The following is a 14,049-nucleotide window of genomic DNA, read 5'->3' as shown; positions in this document are numbered from 1 at the left end:
GCAAAGTAGGAGAATCCCCAGAGGAGATGTCTTAGACCCAAAGAAATAACCACATGGTAGAAAAACAACAACAATGCAACACAAATGCAATATCTAATACCAAATGCAACTCTTTATTCATAAAATAACTATTTACATGTAGTATGCCTAGTTGTAAGGCCTTCTAGGTTAGGGCCAAATATAACAACAATTACACTAACAGTTCTTTAAGATCCACAAGATCCAACTCACAACACTCATTCTAGCTAGTCCAGATCTACACTTTGGAAGAAAACCACCAAGGAAATCTCAACTTGTGCTCGCAACCCACTAAGCAATCTCCTAGCTTTCCAAGCCACATCTAATAGCCCTTCAAAGTTTGCTCCTACACTTCATCCTCTTCTCTAAGCTAAATGAATATGACAAAAGACTCTAGAAAACGCCCTACTTATACCAAGCTAAGCCATAAGTTGGCCTAGCAATTAAAAATTAAATAATACCCCTTACATTAAATGCATATTTAAGCCACAAGTTAGCTCACAACAAAAAATATATTCAAAATTTTAACCCTCACATTAACCCACAGTTAACATGCAATAACTACACAAAACACCTAGGACAAGCCCCAAGTTTACAATTAAGTTTAAATGCACCTAGGAGAGATAACCAAGGCCACTCATAGGTGCACACAAACTTTCAGATTGATTCACATCAAGATCAAATGTTAAATGCACCCAGAACTCCAGTCAATACCAACACACTATCGAGTGTCATTAAACTCCCAAGCATTGTTGAGTACTCAACACATGCCAAGCACAATAATGAGTATCGAGCAATAGTATCTACTGAGCTCTTTAGTGATCGAGTCCCTTCAACGATTGAGCATGATGGCCAAAACTACTTTCAACAATGACCAAGCACCACTCCTTTGGTGACTATGTCCACAACTCCAAAGACAAATAGCCCCAACATCTAGGATTACAAGAAAGCCTAGGAAGCTCCTACATCAAACACCCTAGGATCAAAAAGATGTTGTAGTAGTTGGAAGAAAATCTTTTGCAATTCAACACATAAATCCCAAACTAGTTCTTGACATACATATATTCCAAGTCTTCAACTTGTATACCCTTTCCCTCGTTCTTTTCTTGCTTCTTCACATTCATCACAGGTGTTCCATAGGTCTACTTTGCATAATGATCTCCAACCTTCTTAGAATTTGCCAACTCAATTCCACTACCAGGGTAAAAGTATAAAGCCATGTCACCTTTCAAGTTGACTTATTAGAATGATTGAATTTGAGTATTTCTATCTAAAAAATAATTTTGTTAGAAGATTTCATCTAGATAAATTCATTCTAGCTAAGTTGTATATGGTCTCACACTTTTCTAATTGGAAATGTCTATGAAATGCATGTTTTCCAATTACTAAAGAAATATAATTATTTTAGAAAATTGATGTTTCAATAGCTCTGACTATTTTTTATGATATATTTTTAATAACTTATAAACACCATTTTATATAGCCCAAAGTCAAGAATATTATCATATAGAGTTTGTAGTGTTTTAATTACATATAGTATATTATAATTGAAAAATTCTACAAGCACATATTTTAACACTTGAAAAGATGTCAATTTTGAGAAAGAAAAAAATAGTAAATCATATAAAAAAAAATTAAAACTTATATGACATTCTAGAGGAGAGAGTCCTCTTCAAGAATGTATACTTTCTATTCTGGTTGGAATAGATTTGTTTTGAAAAATGTGGTGGGAGATGAAAACTATCGATTTCAAGTGAGTTGAACTTTGAATGGTTATAAAAGTGAAAATACAAGTCTAAAGCTAATTTTTATTTTTCAATGTCCTAGATATATATGCTATCTATAACATAGTCTGAGATCAAAGGGAAATAAGTTTATTTCGATATAGTTTTGTGGTGGGAACTAGACCCCTATTTTTTTTAGCATTTTTCAGCAATTAAAAAATTATCTATAAAAATTATGAAACTATATCAATTATTAATCCAAATAATTGTTGAAAATTATAATCCTAAACTTGATCAATTTCTCATTAGTTGACTTCATTTTCAAATTCTAAATACTAATACCAATTTTATATCATTGAAGGTGAATAGTTATACTTTTTTTAGCCTTTTCCTTTGTAAAATGGTGACACAAGTTTGTGCTTTGACCCACCAATATTTAGGTTCCACCTACCAAGCTCTTTAATCTACAAATAAATTAGGGAAAACTTCCTCCCATGTTTCTCAAAAGTAAACACATTCCTGACACAATCATGGACAACCCTACAATCATATTGCTAGGTCTACCAAGCAACATATGACAACTGTTCATTTTCAAAATATCACACAACACTTGAACTTTATACTTCGCTATCTAAAAATAAACAAGGCATTGCTCCCTTACTTTTAAAGCATGCTCACCTTGCAACTAGCCAATCCTACAAGGGCAAGGATGTCTTACTCTCTCCAAACCAAGTTTCTGCACCATCTCCTCAGGAACAAGGTTATCAGTACTACCACCATCCACAATCACCTTATAGACTTTACCACCACACTTACAACAAGTCTTGAACAAACTAGTCCTCTGATTAGAATCCAGTATTCTCTAACCCACTAGTACTCATCAAGCCAAAAATTTCCCTCCTTGCTTGGATTGACTATGATAGACTGCAACCTCATTCACAATAGTAGTTGTCCTACCAATCAAACTTTTAAAAGATCTATGCCCTTCTTTGCCACATTTGAAATAATTACCATTGAACACACCTCCACCTATCCTCTTTTTCTAATCAATGAGTTTTGTTTCACCTTCTGCACTTAGTTTAATTTTCACTGAGCTATCTTGCTTCTCCTTTCCTCAAGGATTACCTTGATTCTTCCTCTTTAACTTCTCTTCTGCTCTCAAAGCATACAAATAAGCATCCCCAATAGAAGAAATATTCAACCTATCGACCTCATCCTGAATATTAAATCTCAAACCATTGATGTAGTGAGTTATCTTCTCCTTTCACAATTCTCTGTGCCAAGATTGTATAGTCAACTTCTAGAACTCCTTGGTATAATCCTTCATATTCATATCCTCCTTTTTCAGATTTTTCAACCTCTTAAAAAACTCAAGTTCATAACCAGTAGGAATGAACTTAGCTTTCAACTTAATCACCATTAATCTCCATCTGGAAATCATCATTTCACCTTCCTCTTCTCGATCTCTCTACAATTCTTTCCACCAAAGGGAAGAATATCATTTCAACTTAGTTTGTGTCAACCTTACTTTGAGTGGATCCTCAATATCCTTAAGCTCAAGATAGTCTTCCAATTCATTAATCCAATCAATCAGGTCTTTAGGATTCAAAGTACACAAGAAATTAGAAACCTCCATTTTATGCTTCAACTTTAACTAAGATCTAGGTCTAGCAAACTAACGAACCCTAATTCTAATAGGTCTCCCCACACGATTAGTTCTATCCTCACCACTCAATTCAATGACTTCAAAGTATTCAAAAAATTCCTCATAACTACCTTCAATACCCACATGCCTAGGTAGGTCACCTAAAGTGCTCATGATTTCAACAATCATATCACTCTTCATCAATGCAATCTTAGATCTGAACTTTGCACTCACCTTCTTTGAGATCCATTCTTCCACAACATCACTAAGGTCATCAATTGCCCAAGGGTCCAATCTTCTCAGAGGAATCTTCCAAGATTTTTGTAAACCCTAATAGATAGATCCACAAATTTAGAAGATCAATTGGCTCCATAGGATGAACCTTCTCCAACCTACAATCCTAGTGTAAACTGCCTCAACTTTGGTGATCCATCTACATGCTTAGGAACAACCTTCTCTTTTATCGCACTTGATGTACTACAAGGTAGGAGAATCCCCAAAGGAGATGTCCTAGCCCCAAAAAAATAACCACATAGTGGAAATAGAAGAACAATGCAATGCAAATGCAAGATCTGATACCAAATACAACTCTTTATTCATAAAATAACTATTTACATGCAATATGTCCAACTGTAAGGCCTTCTAGGTTAGGGCCAAATATAATAGCAATTACAATACTAGGTTAGGGCCAAATATGATAGCAATTACAATACTAGTTCTACAAGATCCACAAGATCCAACTCACAACACTAATCCCAGCTAGTCTAGATCTGCACTCGAGAAGAAAACCACTAAGGAAATTTCAGTTACTTGTTCTCATAACCCACCAAACAATCTCCTAGCTTTCTAAGTCATAGCTAGTAGCTCTTAAAAGTTCACTCCTACACTTCATCCTCTTCTCCAAGCTAAATTAATATGACAAAAGACTCCACAAAGACCCCTACTTATACATAACTAAGTCACAAGTTGGCCTAGCAATTACAAATTAAATAATACCCCTTGCATTAAATGCATATTTAAGCCATAATTTTTCTCACAACAAACTTTAAATAAAAAATGTTAACCCTTACATTAACCTACAACTAACATGTGATAACTACACAAAACACATAAGACAAGCCCCAAGTTTACAACTAAGATTAAATGCACATAGGAGAGATAACCAAGACCACTCATAGGTCCACACAAACTCTTAGATTGATCCACATTGTGCAATCACATGCTAAATGCACCCAGTATTCTAGTCGGCACCAACACACTACCGAGTGTTAGAAAACTCCCAAGCATTGTCGAGAAACCAATACATGTCGAGTAACCAACATGTGCCAAGCACCTAGTAGATATTGATCAATGAACACATGCCAAGCACAATAGTGAGTGCTAAGCAATAGTATCTACCAAGCTCTTAAATGATTGGGCCCCTTTAATGATCAAGGGATAAAAGTACAAAGCTATGTCACCTTTTAGGTTGATTTATCAAAACATCTAAATTTGAGCATTTCTATCAAAATATCTAATTTTTTATAACATATGATCTAGATGAATTCATTCTAGCTAAGTTATATATGGTCTCACACTTTTCATATTGGAAATGTCTATTAAATGCATATTTTATACTAGTTTGTATCCAATTACTAAAGAAATAAAATTATTTCAAAAAAGTGGCATTTCAATAGCTCTTACTATTTTTTATGATATTTTTTTAATAATATGTAAACACCATTTTATAGAGCTTAGAGTCAAGAATATTCTCATATAGATTTTATAGTGTTTTAATTATATATATACTATATCGTAATTCAAAAGTTCTACAACCACATATTTTAGCACTACAAAAGATGTCTGTTTTGAGAATGAAAAAATATTAGATCATATCAAAAAAATATAAAAATTATATGACGTTCTAGAGGGTAGAGTCCTCTTCTAGAATGTATAATTTTTCTCCTGGTTAGAATAGATTTGTTTTGAAAAATGTGGTAGGAAATGAAAACTATTGTTTTTAGGTGCGTTGAGATTTCAATCCTTAGAAATGAGAAAATATAGGTCTAAAGATGATTTTTAGTTTTTATTGTTCCAAATATATATGTTATCTATAACATAATCTGAAATCAAAGGGAACTAAGCTTTTTTTTCCATAGGGTTGTGTGGTGGGAACTAGACCCCTAATTCTCAGCATTTCTCAACACCTAAAAATTTATCTATAAAAATTAGGAAAACATATCAATTCTTATTCCAAATAATTATTAAAAATTATAATGATATACTTCATCCATTTCTACACATTTCATTATTTAACTTCATTTCCAAATTCAAAATAATAATAAAAATTTTATTTCATTGAAGGTGAATAGTTATACTTTTGTTAGCCTTTTCCTTTACAAAAGGTTGAGACAGGTTTGTGATTTTACCTTGAGCACCTCAGCCAACACTACTTTCAACAGTGACTGAGCACCACTCCTTTAGTGACCGAGTCCACAGCTCCAAAGACAAATAGCCCCAACATAAAGAATTTCACTTAACCACATCATTAGGACACTATGTACTACCTATCCTTAACTGTAGACATACCAAATATCTTTGTATAGTGCTCATTACAAAAACTATCTCAAAACTACAAGTGAAACTATCTAACACTTAGACATTTTCCTATTATATGTGTGAGATCTTTAATTGTACATTCTACCATCTCATCCTAGAATATATGTTACCATAAATGAAAACCCTAACTCCACTTACTTAGCCATATTGCCAACAACCTCATCATAGTTCAACCCATCACCAAACATGACATGCATTTGATCATGGTAGTAAAGAGAAACATTTTGCTGATCAGTAAGTATATGAATATTATCCACTATGATAAAACATGGATAACATGGGAGCCAATGCATGTATCATATTATATGTTTCTTGAAAACCCCTCAGTGGGTAAGATTTTCTTGTATAAATCTTCAATTTGAGGATGGTTTTGAGGGGTAGTGGGTCATTCGGTGGAGGTTGAGGATTTTGATGATGTTGTGTAATTTTTGGTGGAGGGTTTCAAGGAACATTATTTTTTGGCTCAGTGTTATCAACATCATTGGGGTCAACCATGTCTATTAAATTGCACAGGATCCAGAAAAGTACTATTTGTATTAATAGTTTTTGATTAAAATTTCAAAAAATAGTGATTTCTATTAAAAAAGATAATTTTAAATATAATTTAATGAAAATAATCAAATCAAGAAAACAAAATGGACTTACTTGAGGCTACCTTGATCGTATACCTAATTTAAAATTATATATCTAAAATGGGGGTCCTCGTTTACTCCAACAATAAGAAAAGACAATGTAAATCAATGGTCAAGGTTTTTCATTTAATTTGTAGTCATAAGTTTTAGGTATTTGATCAAATATCATGAACCCAATAATATCATATATCTAATATTGCATAGCGAATCCCTATCAGATTGGAAACCCAAAAAGGTATGGCATTGTCTTTTTGCTTTGGTATCAAGATGTGTAGGATAAAAGTTAGAATAGATTTTCAATTCTTTTTGATGTTTTATAACTCCTACTTTTTCATATCGACGCTTTTTGGCACACCATGATCCTATAGATACACACACACACATATGTGTGTGTGTGTGTGTGTGTGTGTGTGTGTGTGTGTGTGTGTGTGTGTGTGTGTGTGTGTGTGTGTGTGTGTGTGTGTGTGTGTGTGTGTGTGTGTGTGTGTGTGTGTGTGTGTGTGTGTGTGTGTGTGTGTGTGTGTGTGTGTGTGTGTGTGTGTAGACACACACACACGCGCACGCGCGTGCACGCACACGCACATTAGAAAAATCAGTTTATATTCTTTAAAAAAATTTAATTGATCAAAAAAGAGATTACTCATCTATGAAGAATCAACTTCAATGACTAGAGTTAAATGTGGGCATATTGCAATAAAACTTCAAAAATAATTCTTGCATTTGTATCAATCTCTCAGGGAGCCCATTCAAAACATTTTAAGACTGTTAACCAACATAAAATAAGAGCTTTAGTTTCCACTCACTAAGATAGAATTAAGTGGAAGAGATATTTTCATCATTTGTGGATTACTCGGATTAATGCATCATCCCATACTAATGGATTCTCCTATAATAAATTTATACATTTTTTATACAAAAGGAAGTTTCTTACAAATCGTAGAATACTTGCACAAATAGTTATATTAAATAATAATTTCTTCTCTGTGATGCTAAAAAACATTCCTATATTATGAAATAGTAACACCTAATCTCCTAGGGAAATTCTCCGAGAAACTAAAGACAGTACAAAAATGAATTCAAACTGACTTTGATATTGAAATTATTCATTTTATTTATAGACGTAGAAAAAATCTGCACTATCTTTGTTAGATATCCTAGCTTGAATTAAATGAAGGAGTCTTAAGCTCTATTTACTTTTCAATTCAAAGAAAGAAAGGGTATCAAGCATAGAATATGAGCTTGTTTAATAGCTCTAGCTATTAAGCATTGTTCTTTTGAAGTAAATTGATTCCTTCAACGAGGTATTATTTTTCCTTGCTCACAAATAAATTGACTAATTAAGCTAATATTTTTATAATCCATTTGCTCTCCAAGCTGAATTGGTGATAAACATTTTCGAAAAGAATGTTGATTTGGAGAAAATCGCTTAGATGCATTCTAAAAAGATGCCTTAGATCTATTTTGAAAATATGGTTTTTATGTATTCCAAATAGATGGCTTCATTTTATTCACAATTTGTTTTATGAACCTTTCAAATACTATTTATTTTGTTTCAGAATATTTCGAAAAGAAATTTTGATAGTGATATATTTTGTTAATATACATTCAAAGATAAAGAAATAAATGTGTTCAATATATATTTCTAGGTAGAAGTGTTAGATTCAATCTCTTTTTTTATTTCTCCATGAATGGTATGCTTGTAACAAGGACACAATTTATTTAATTCCAATCGATGAGGAGTATTATGATGATTTTTTCAAGTCATATATCTTGAAATACTCATTGATTTTGTTCAACACTATCTTGGGTACAACTAGTACATTCTGAAGTAATTGTTATTCTTACATTTCCACCCTTTGCCATATAACTTACTTTTGGTATTGTATCTACTTCTTTTCTTTTCAATTTGGAATGGAATTTAGGGTTTTACCTTATTTAACAAAAATTATAACAAAGCTAAGTTGGAAAATAATTTCATCTACTATGAGAAGTTATGCAACACTAGAAATTATGTTGAAGCCACTACTACAAAAGAAGCAAGCCTGTCAAAAATATGTTCTCAACCCGCAAGGACAATTACTCAATTTTTCAATATTGGCATAGTGTCTAAATTGCTGATCAGAAGGGAATAAGGAAAATTATCTTTACCTAAAATCGCACATGATCTCACTTGACGACAAAGAGCAGGTGATGTTTTCTTCAATTGTTTCATCTTATAATGTGCTTGTATGTAAACTTTTATTTTGGTTGGCACAAAGATTCATATCCCTAACCCTTTAGAAAGTCTACACCTCATTCCATGCAAGGAATGTCTGCAAAACAAGTTTTATTCTCTGTAGGTATAGCATGTTTGAGAAATTGGAATAGTGGACGTGTGCATCTCTTGCTAAAATGACAATGGCCATGTTCAAAATTTTCATGTAATATTTGTACAGAAAAAAGAAATAACCATCGATGAAAATAACAACCAATGATATATGACCTAAAATAATTTCATTAAATCTTATAGACTATATTCCTAAATATTATAATTATAAAAATAAGATTTCCAATAGATGAATTAATACAATGAAAGAAATTGAAAACTTTAATCTAGTACCTCTATGAGGAGCTAATAATTTCAACACTAATACATAAACTAATAATTAACATACAGTCCTCACTAAGAAAATACTTGAAAAATTTTACGAAAAGAAAAGTGCATGGATATGCAAATTTTATATTAGATCCGAAAAAGTACACTCCATCATTATCAGGTGTTCAATGTTTCACCACCCGTACAACCCACGGGCCGTAGGCACAAACCGAAAAAGAAAAACACTGCTACGTCAAGATTAGTCCAGACGTAGCTAGCTATAGTCCCACTTAACTAAACTCCTTATACTATTAATACAACCCTTACAACCCAAATCCTTGAAAGCGGCCATTAAAACTCTGAGAACATGCGCAGTGGATTTATCTGGCCATGTTTGGGTTGACAGGAGGTGTACTCATGGTGGTCCCTGTTCCTCGATGCTGATTCCCAATCCAACCTTCAACAACACAAAAACAAAACCAAAACAAAAATCAACTCCCACCTCTTGAGAAAACACTAAAACTAAATAAGGATCTAATTACAAGACTGATGTAATAAGCAAATGTATTACCGAGAGCAGGATCAAATCCCCTATTTTGAAGCTCTCTGTATTCCTGGCAAAGAGCGCATGGCCCGCAGAAGCAATGGACGAGCCAATCTGGGCAGGTCTTCTCCAAATTAAACTTGGCTCGGATCTTTTTCCGGTAGAAGCACGAATAGCAGCATGAGAGCCCCCCTAAATAGAACAGCGTACCATACACCGCTCCACTTAAAGCACATGCTGAATCATGAAATTTCCACAGTTCAGCCTTTCCCATACAATATAAACATACATAAATTGATCCTAGGCAAGAGTCTACAGGGGGCAACAGTAAATTGTGAGTAGTCTGTATTTGAGTCTTCCAGAAATTAACATATAATAATAATTAATCTTAACAATAATAATAAATACTCTAAATTTCTTCATTTATTAATCTTAATAATAATAAATACTCTACGCTTCGTTGCTTATGTATAGCTTACATGTAGAACCCTCATCCACAATCTCCGCTATCTGCCCAAAAGTGACGCAGGGGCAGAAGCACGTGAGGCAACCTGCACTCACACAACACTCCCTTTATTATTAATTTAAAAGATAATGATGATAAAAGAGGGGAATACTAAAAATAAAAATAGATGGTTTACAGTTGGAAGGATTTTTGGCGCAGGCGAAGAGGCCAGTGGACCATTCTGCAGGCGAAGAGGCCTTTGAAGGATACATCCTTCTTCTTCAAACACAACTCTCATGCCTTTGAAATTTGTTAATGAGGAAAGGGTTTATAAAGAGCCTAAAGTTATCCTCCTGTCATCCTCATATTTTGCAATTGTGGGACAACTGATCCTCCACTCTCCGCTACTGTCCAATGTCACTTCAAACTTTTTTTTAATCTTTGAAATGCTCTTCTTTCTTTAATTATTTAATTTCCGCTGTGGCACATGATTTGAGCTGAAGAAGAAGAAAGAGTTGGACCCCATTCCTTGTGGAATGATGGAAATTGGATTCCAAAATCAATGGGCCAAGCTTCCGTACTCGCATTTCAGAAATGCCCAGCGTCTCGTGGCGTTCCAAAATCATCTCATAATTCTTATCATACGGGGTACCTTTGCGAAATTGGTATCTCTTTGAAGATCATTAGCCATCTCTCCTTGTCCTTCTTCATGGCACACTGAAGCAGAAATCGACTAATCATATAAGTTATGGACACGTAACTTCCACATATTCAACCCACAGGATCATTAATGTTTCATAATTCAGATTGTACAATGTGCTTGTCTTTTTGTCGGCATCGTCTCGTGTTATCATTTTGGTTGTAAGCTATTAGTGCTATAGACTCTTGTTGTGGTCTCTTGTTGGACATTAATATTATCTTATCTTATCTTATTCTACGTGGAATTAAAGAAAATATGAGAAAGACATACCGACAAAAACATAAAGAAGGAATAATCAATACCAATTTTTGAATTATTGTGTTCAACTTTTATTTAACATCAATTTTTTAAATTGCATTCTATTATATTAGAGTAAGCATAAGAGCACATGAAAATTGATGATGAATTATGAAGCGTGGTTTAAAATATTGAGGTAATATTTTTTCTTTTTGAAACTTAGTTTAAAGGAGAAACTCTTAATGAGTGGATTGTGGGAATCTCCTTTTTGAAAAGAAGAATATTTAGAAATTCCATTATTAAAAATAGTTACTAATTTGTACACTTTGTTTATCTCTAGAAATTAGTGGAAAGAAGTCAAGTTGATAATAATGTTGAAAACCTATTTTTTCTCCAATATGCAATGTATATAAAACATTTTATTTGTACAAATAGACATTTTACACATGAAATGTGCCGGCTTAGTTGAAATGTGAAATAGCATATAGTAGTCACCATTCTCTAAATACAAATCAAGATTCCACTATGTAATATTTTTAGTAAAACTCATAAATGAATATTTCACAAGACCTTGATGATGGATAATTGTTGCTTTTATTCTCATAAGATATGGATTCTTGTGAGTCAATACTCATGGAAGATGGTTCAATGAAAAGGTGAGCAATTGAATCCTAATGGCAATATCATATCTATTTTTTTGTTTTTGATTAAACGAGGCAAGAAAAGGGTCTTGAGCTCAAATTACAACAAAGAAAACTAGACCATTTATGCTCTAGGCCATTATAGCCAAGCAACAAAAGAGATCAACTTCAATTTAATTAGTTAGGGGCCCACCATAGAACAAAACTTAATAAAAAATAAAGTACTAAGAGTAATATAGTCTAACTTATCAACCAAAATACAACTCATAATCCTAAACTTTAACAAAGTCTTAGAGTATTGATCATTAAGGAGAACCTTAAATTTAATAGTATTAAGACTGTGTCCCAAAATTACAAATAGAATCATTGTAACAATGTCTATCCATAATCTATTTAATAAGTAGCATACAAACATAAACAACAAGGAAATCAAAGACCTAGAGACAGTAGGCCTAATTGATGTTTTCCTAGTCCTCAACCAAGTAATAGATGTCTTTAATCTAGTTGTGCACATTCTCTACTCTCTTCATCTCCACTCACATGTTTTCCTTTAGCATTCTATCTCTCTTTAGTTTTCTCTAACCCATGACTCTTTCAAATTCAACCTGCCTCATCATCTCTTTGTGGACCCTACAAATAGTGGATATAACCACACCATGCTCTATACTAGTTATGGCATTATTAAATTTGTTGTTAAGTGAACTCATCTTGGTACTAGGGTCCAAAATTTGGGCTTCAAGCCCTTTTTAAACCATTTCAAGACTACCAACATCAAAAGGCTAGGAATTGACCAATTTATTAATTTCCTCTGGCACTGGGACACTACGGGTGGAGTTGTCTCCTTAGACTTCAATATCAACCTCTATATGAGCCTCTTGAGTTTCTAGTTCTTCTTCCTTGAACTCTTAAGCCTCCATTTCAAATTCCTCTTCAGTGGTATTTTTTTCAACTTTCTCTCGATTTTCTTCAACCTTTGTCTCATAAACATCCTCATTTTGATCATCTTTTCTTTCCTCCTTATATTTTTTTCACTTTCTTGTACCTTACTCTTTAAGACGTCCTCCCCAAGAGCTAGAGTTGAGCTTATAACCCTGAGACCTTTCTTTCTTATCACAATTATCACCTTTAAAATACCCTTCTAAATCTTTCTTATCCACCTTAATAATTTCCTTTAAAATCTTATATTTCTTCTAGGTATTTAGAGGACTAGTTTTATTAGATGTATTCTTTTATTTTTCCAAGGTTTCAACAACATAGATTCTTAAAATGTTTATATTTTAACTTTACATTGTTTTATTTAGTCTTAGGGTTGCTAGTATTCTAGGGCAGTGAAGGATTTCTAGCAATGTCTTTGTTAAGTTCAATTTCCTCTATAACAATAAAGGTCCCATTGTTGGAAGGGGTGATTTTCTTATTTCTTAAATACCTACCAAGACTAGGATGGTGGGAGAATAAATGATGGCACTAAAAAAAGATCAAACCCTGATGAATATGCGAGTTATTACCATTTGTAATACTATTAACAAGAGAGGTGTACATGAGAAAAGGCATATCAAAATTTTCACCAACGTTCAACATATTTAGGAGTGGAAAGTAGGAGCCATGGTAAGTGGTAAACCTCCCTTTAATGGTAAAATATCTCATGGCCCACAAACAATCAATGGAAAAGTGACTAGGAAGGGATAAGCCTTCACACCCATTATCAGATTTAGTCCTACCGAATTATTTGTGTCCTCAAAGAAAGGATAACTTTAGTGGCTAATATTTGCCAATTGGCTAATCTGACTCATTGGGGACCCTAGATTTGGAATTTTTTTTTGCATTTTTTAGGTGTCCATGTCACCTACACTTTACCAAAATTAGGTCCCATGGTTAGGCTAATCACCAGTAATAATAAATAATTATTGCATTTTAGTGATGAATTCGCCAATGGAATCTAATTTTTCTACATAGTAATTTAAATATATTCGCCTACAATTCTCAAGGCTTATCTTAATTGATGGTCATATTTTGCCAATATTTGGTAAAATTTTAAGTTACACTACAGATTAAGTATGTATATTTGACATGTGTCTATATTTTGAAGACTTTTTAGGAAGCTTTTTACCCTTTCTTACTTTTTCACAAGATAAATTTGATTTTGGACTCTTGTCTTTACTTTGGGAACTATTTATAAAACTTGGTATCCTTTTTAAATCTTGGCTTGAAATAGGATTTAGGCCATTGATTTAGGATCATCCAATAGTTAAAACTAATAGGGGTGCTTCCCCTAAACCACCGTTCAATAACT

General features: G+C 33.2%; 1 protein-coding gene across 1 annotated transcript; it reads right to left on the bottom strand.

Moving 5' to 3' along the window:
• Positions 1 to 9,299: 9,299 nt before the first annotated feature.
• LOC149530610 (cell number regulator 1-like) lies at positions 9,300 to 10,532 on the bottom strand. Its single transcript, XM_089810526.1, has 4 exons — positions 10,378 to 10,532; positions 10,216 to 10,287; positions 9,764 to 9,973; positions 9,300 to 9,649 (listed from the first exon to the last, which is right to left on the bottom strand). The coding sequence occupies exons 1-4, from the start codon at positions 10,451 to 10,453 to the stop codon at positions 9,573 to 9,575; spliced, it is 435 nt and encodes a 144-aa protein (XP_089666652.1). The 5' UTR covers positions 10,454 to 10,532; the 3' UTR covers positions 9,300 to 9,572.
• Between the last annotated feature and the right edge of the window lie 3,517 nt (positions 10,533 to 14,049).

The sequence above is a fragment of the Cupressus sempervirens genome, chromosome 11 (assembly GCF_028749045.1).
Source record: "Cupressus sempervirens isolate cs-2001-9-10 chromosome 11, ASM2874904v1, whole genome shotgun sequence".
NCBI lineage: Eukaryota > Viridiplantae > Streptophyta > Pinopsida > Cupressales > Cupressaceae > Cupressus > Cupressus sempervirens.
This window is presented reverse-complemented; position numbering and strand designations above follow the sequence as displayed.

Coding starts and splice junctions, on each gene's coding strand:
- LOC149530610 (XM_089810526.1), bottom strand. CDS start 10,453: ATGTATCCTTCAAAGGCCTCTTCGCCTGCAGAATGGTCCACTGGCCTC. Junction 10,288..10,377: donor CGCCAAAAATCCTTCCAACT/GTAAACCATCTA, acceptor GTGTGAGTGCAG/GTTGCCTCACGTGCTTCTGC. Junction 9,650..9,763: donor GGGATTTGATCCTGCTCTCG/GTAATACATTTG, acceptor GTGTTGTTGAAG/GTTGGATTGGGAATCAGCAT.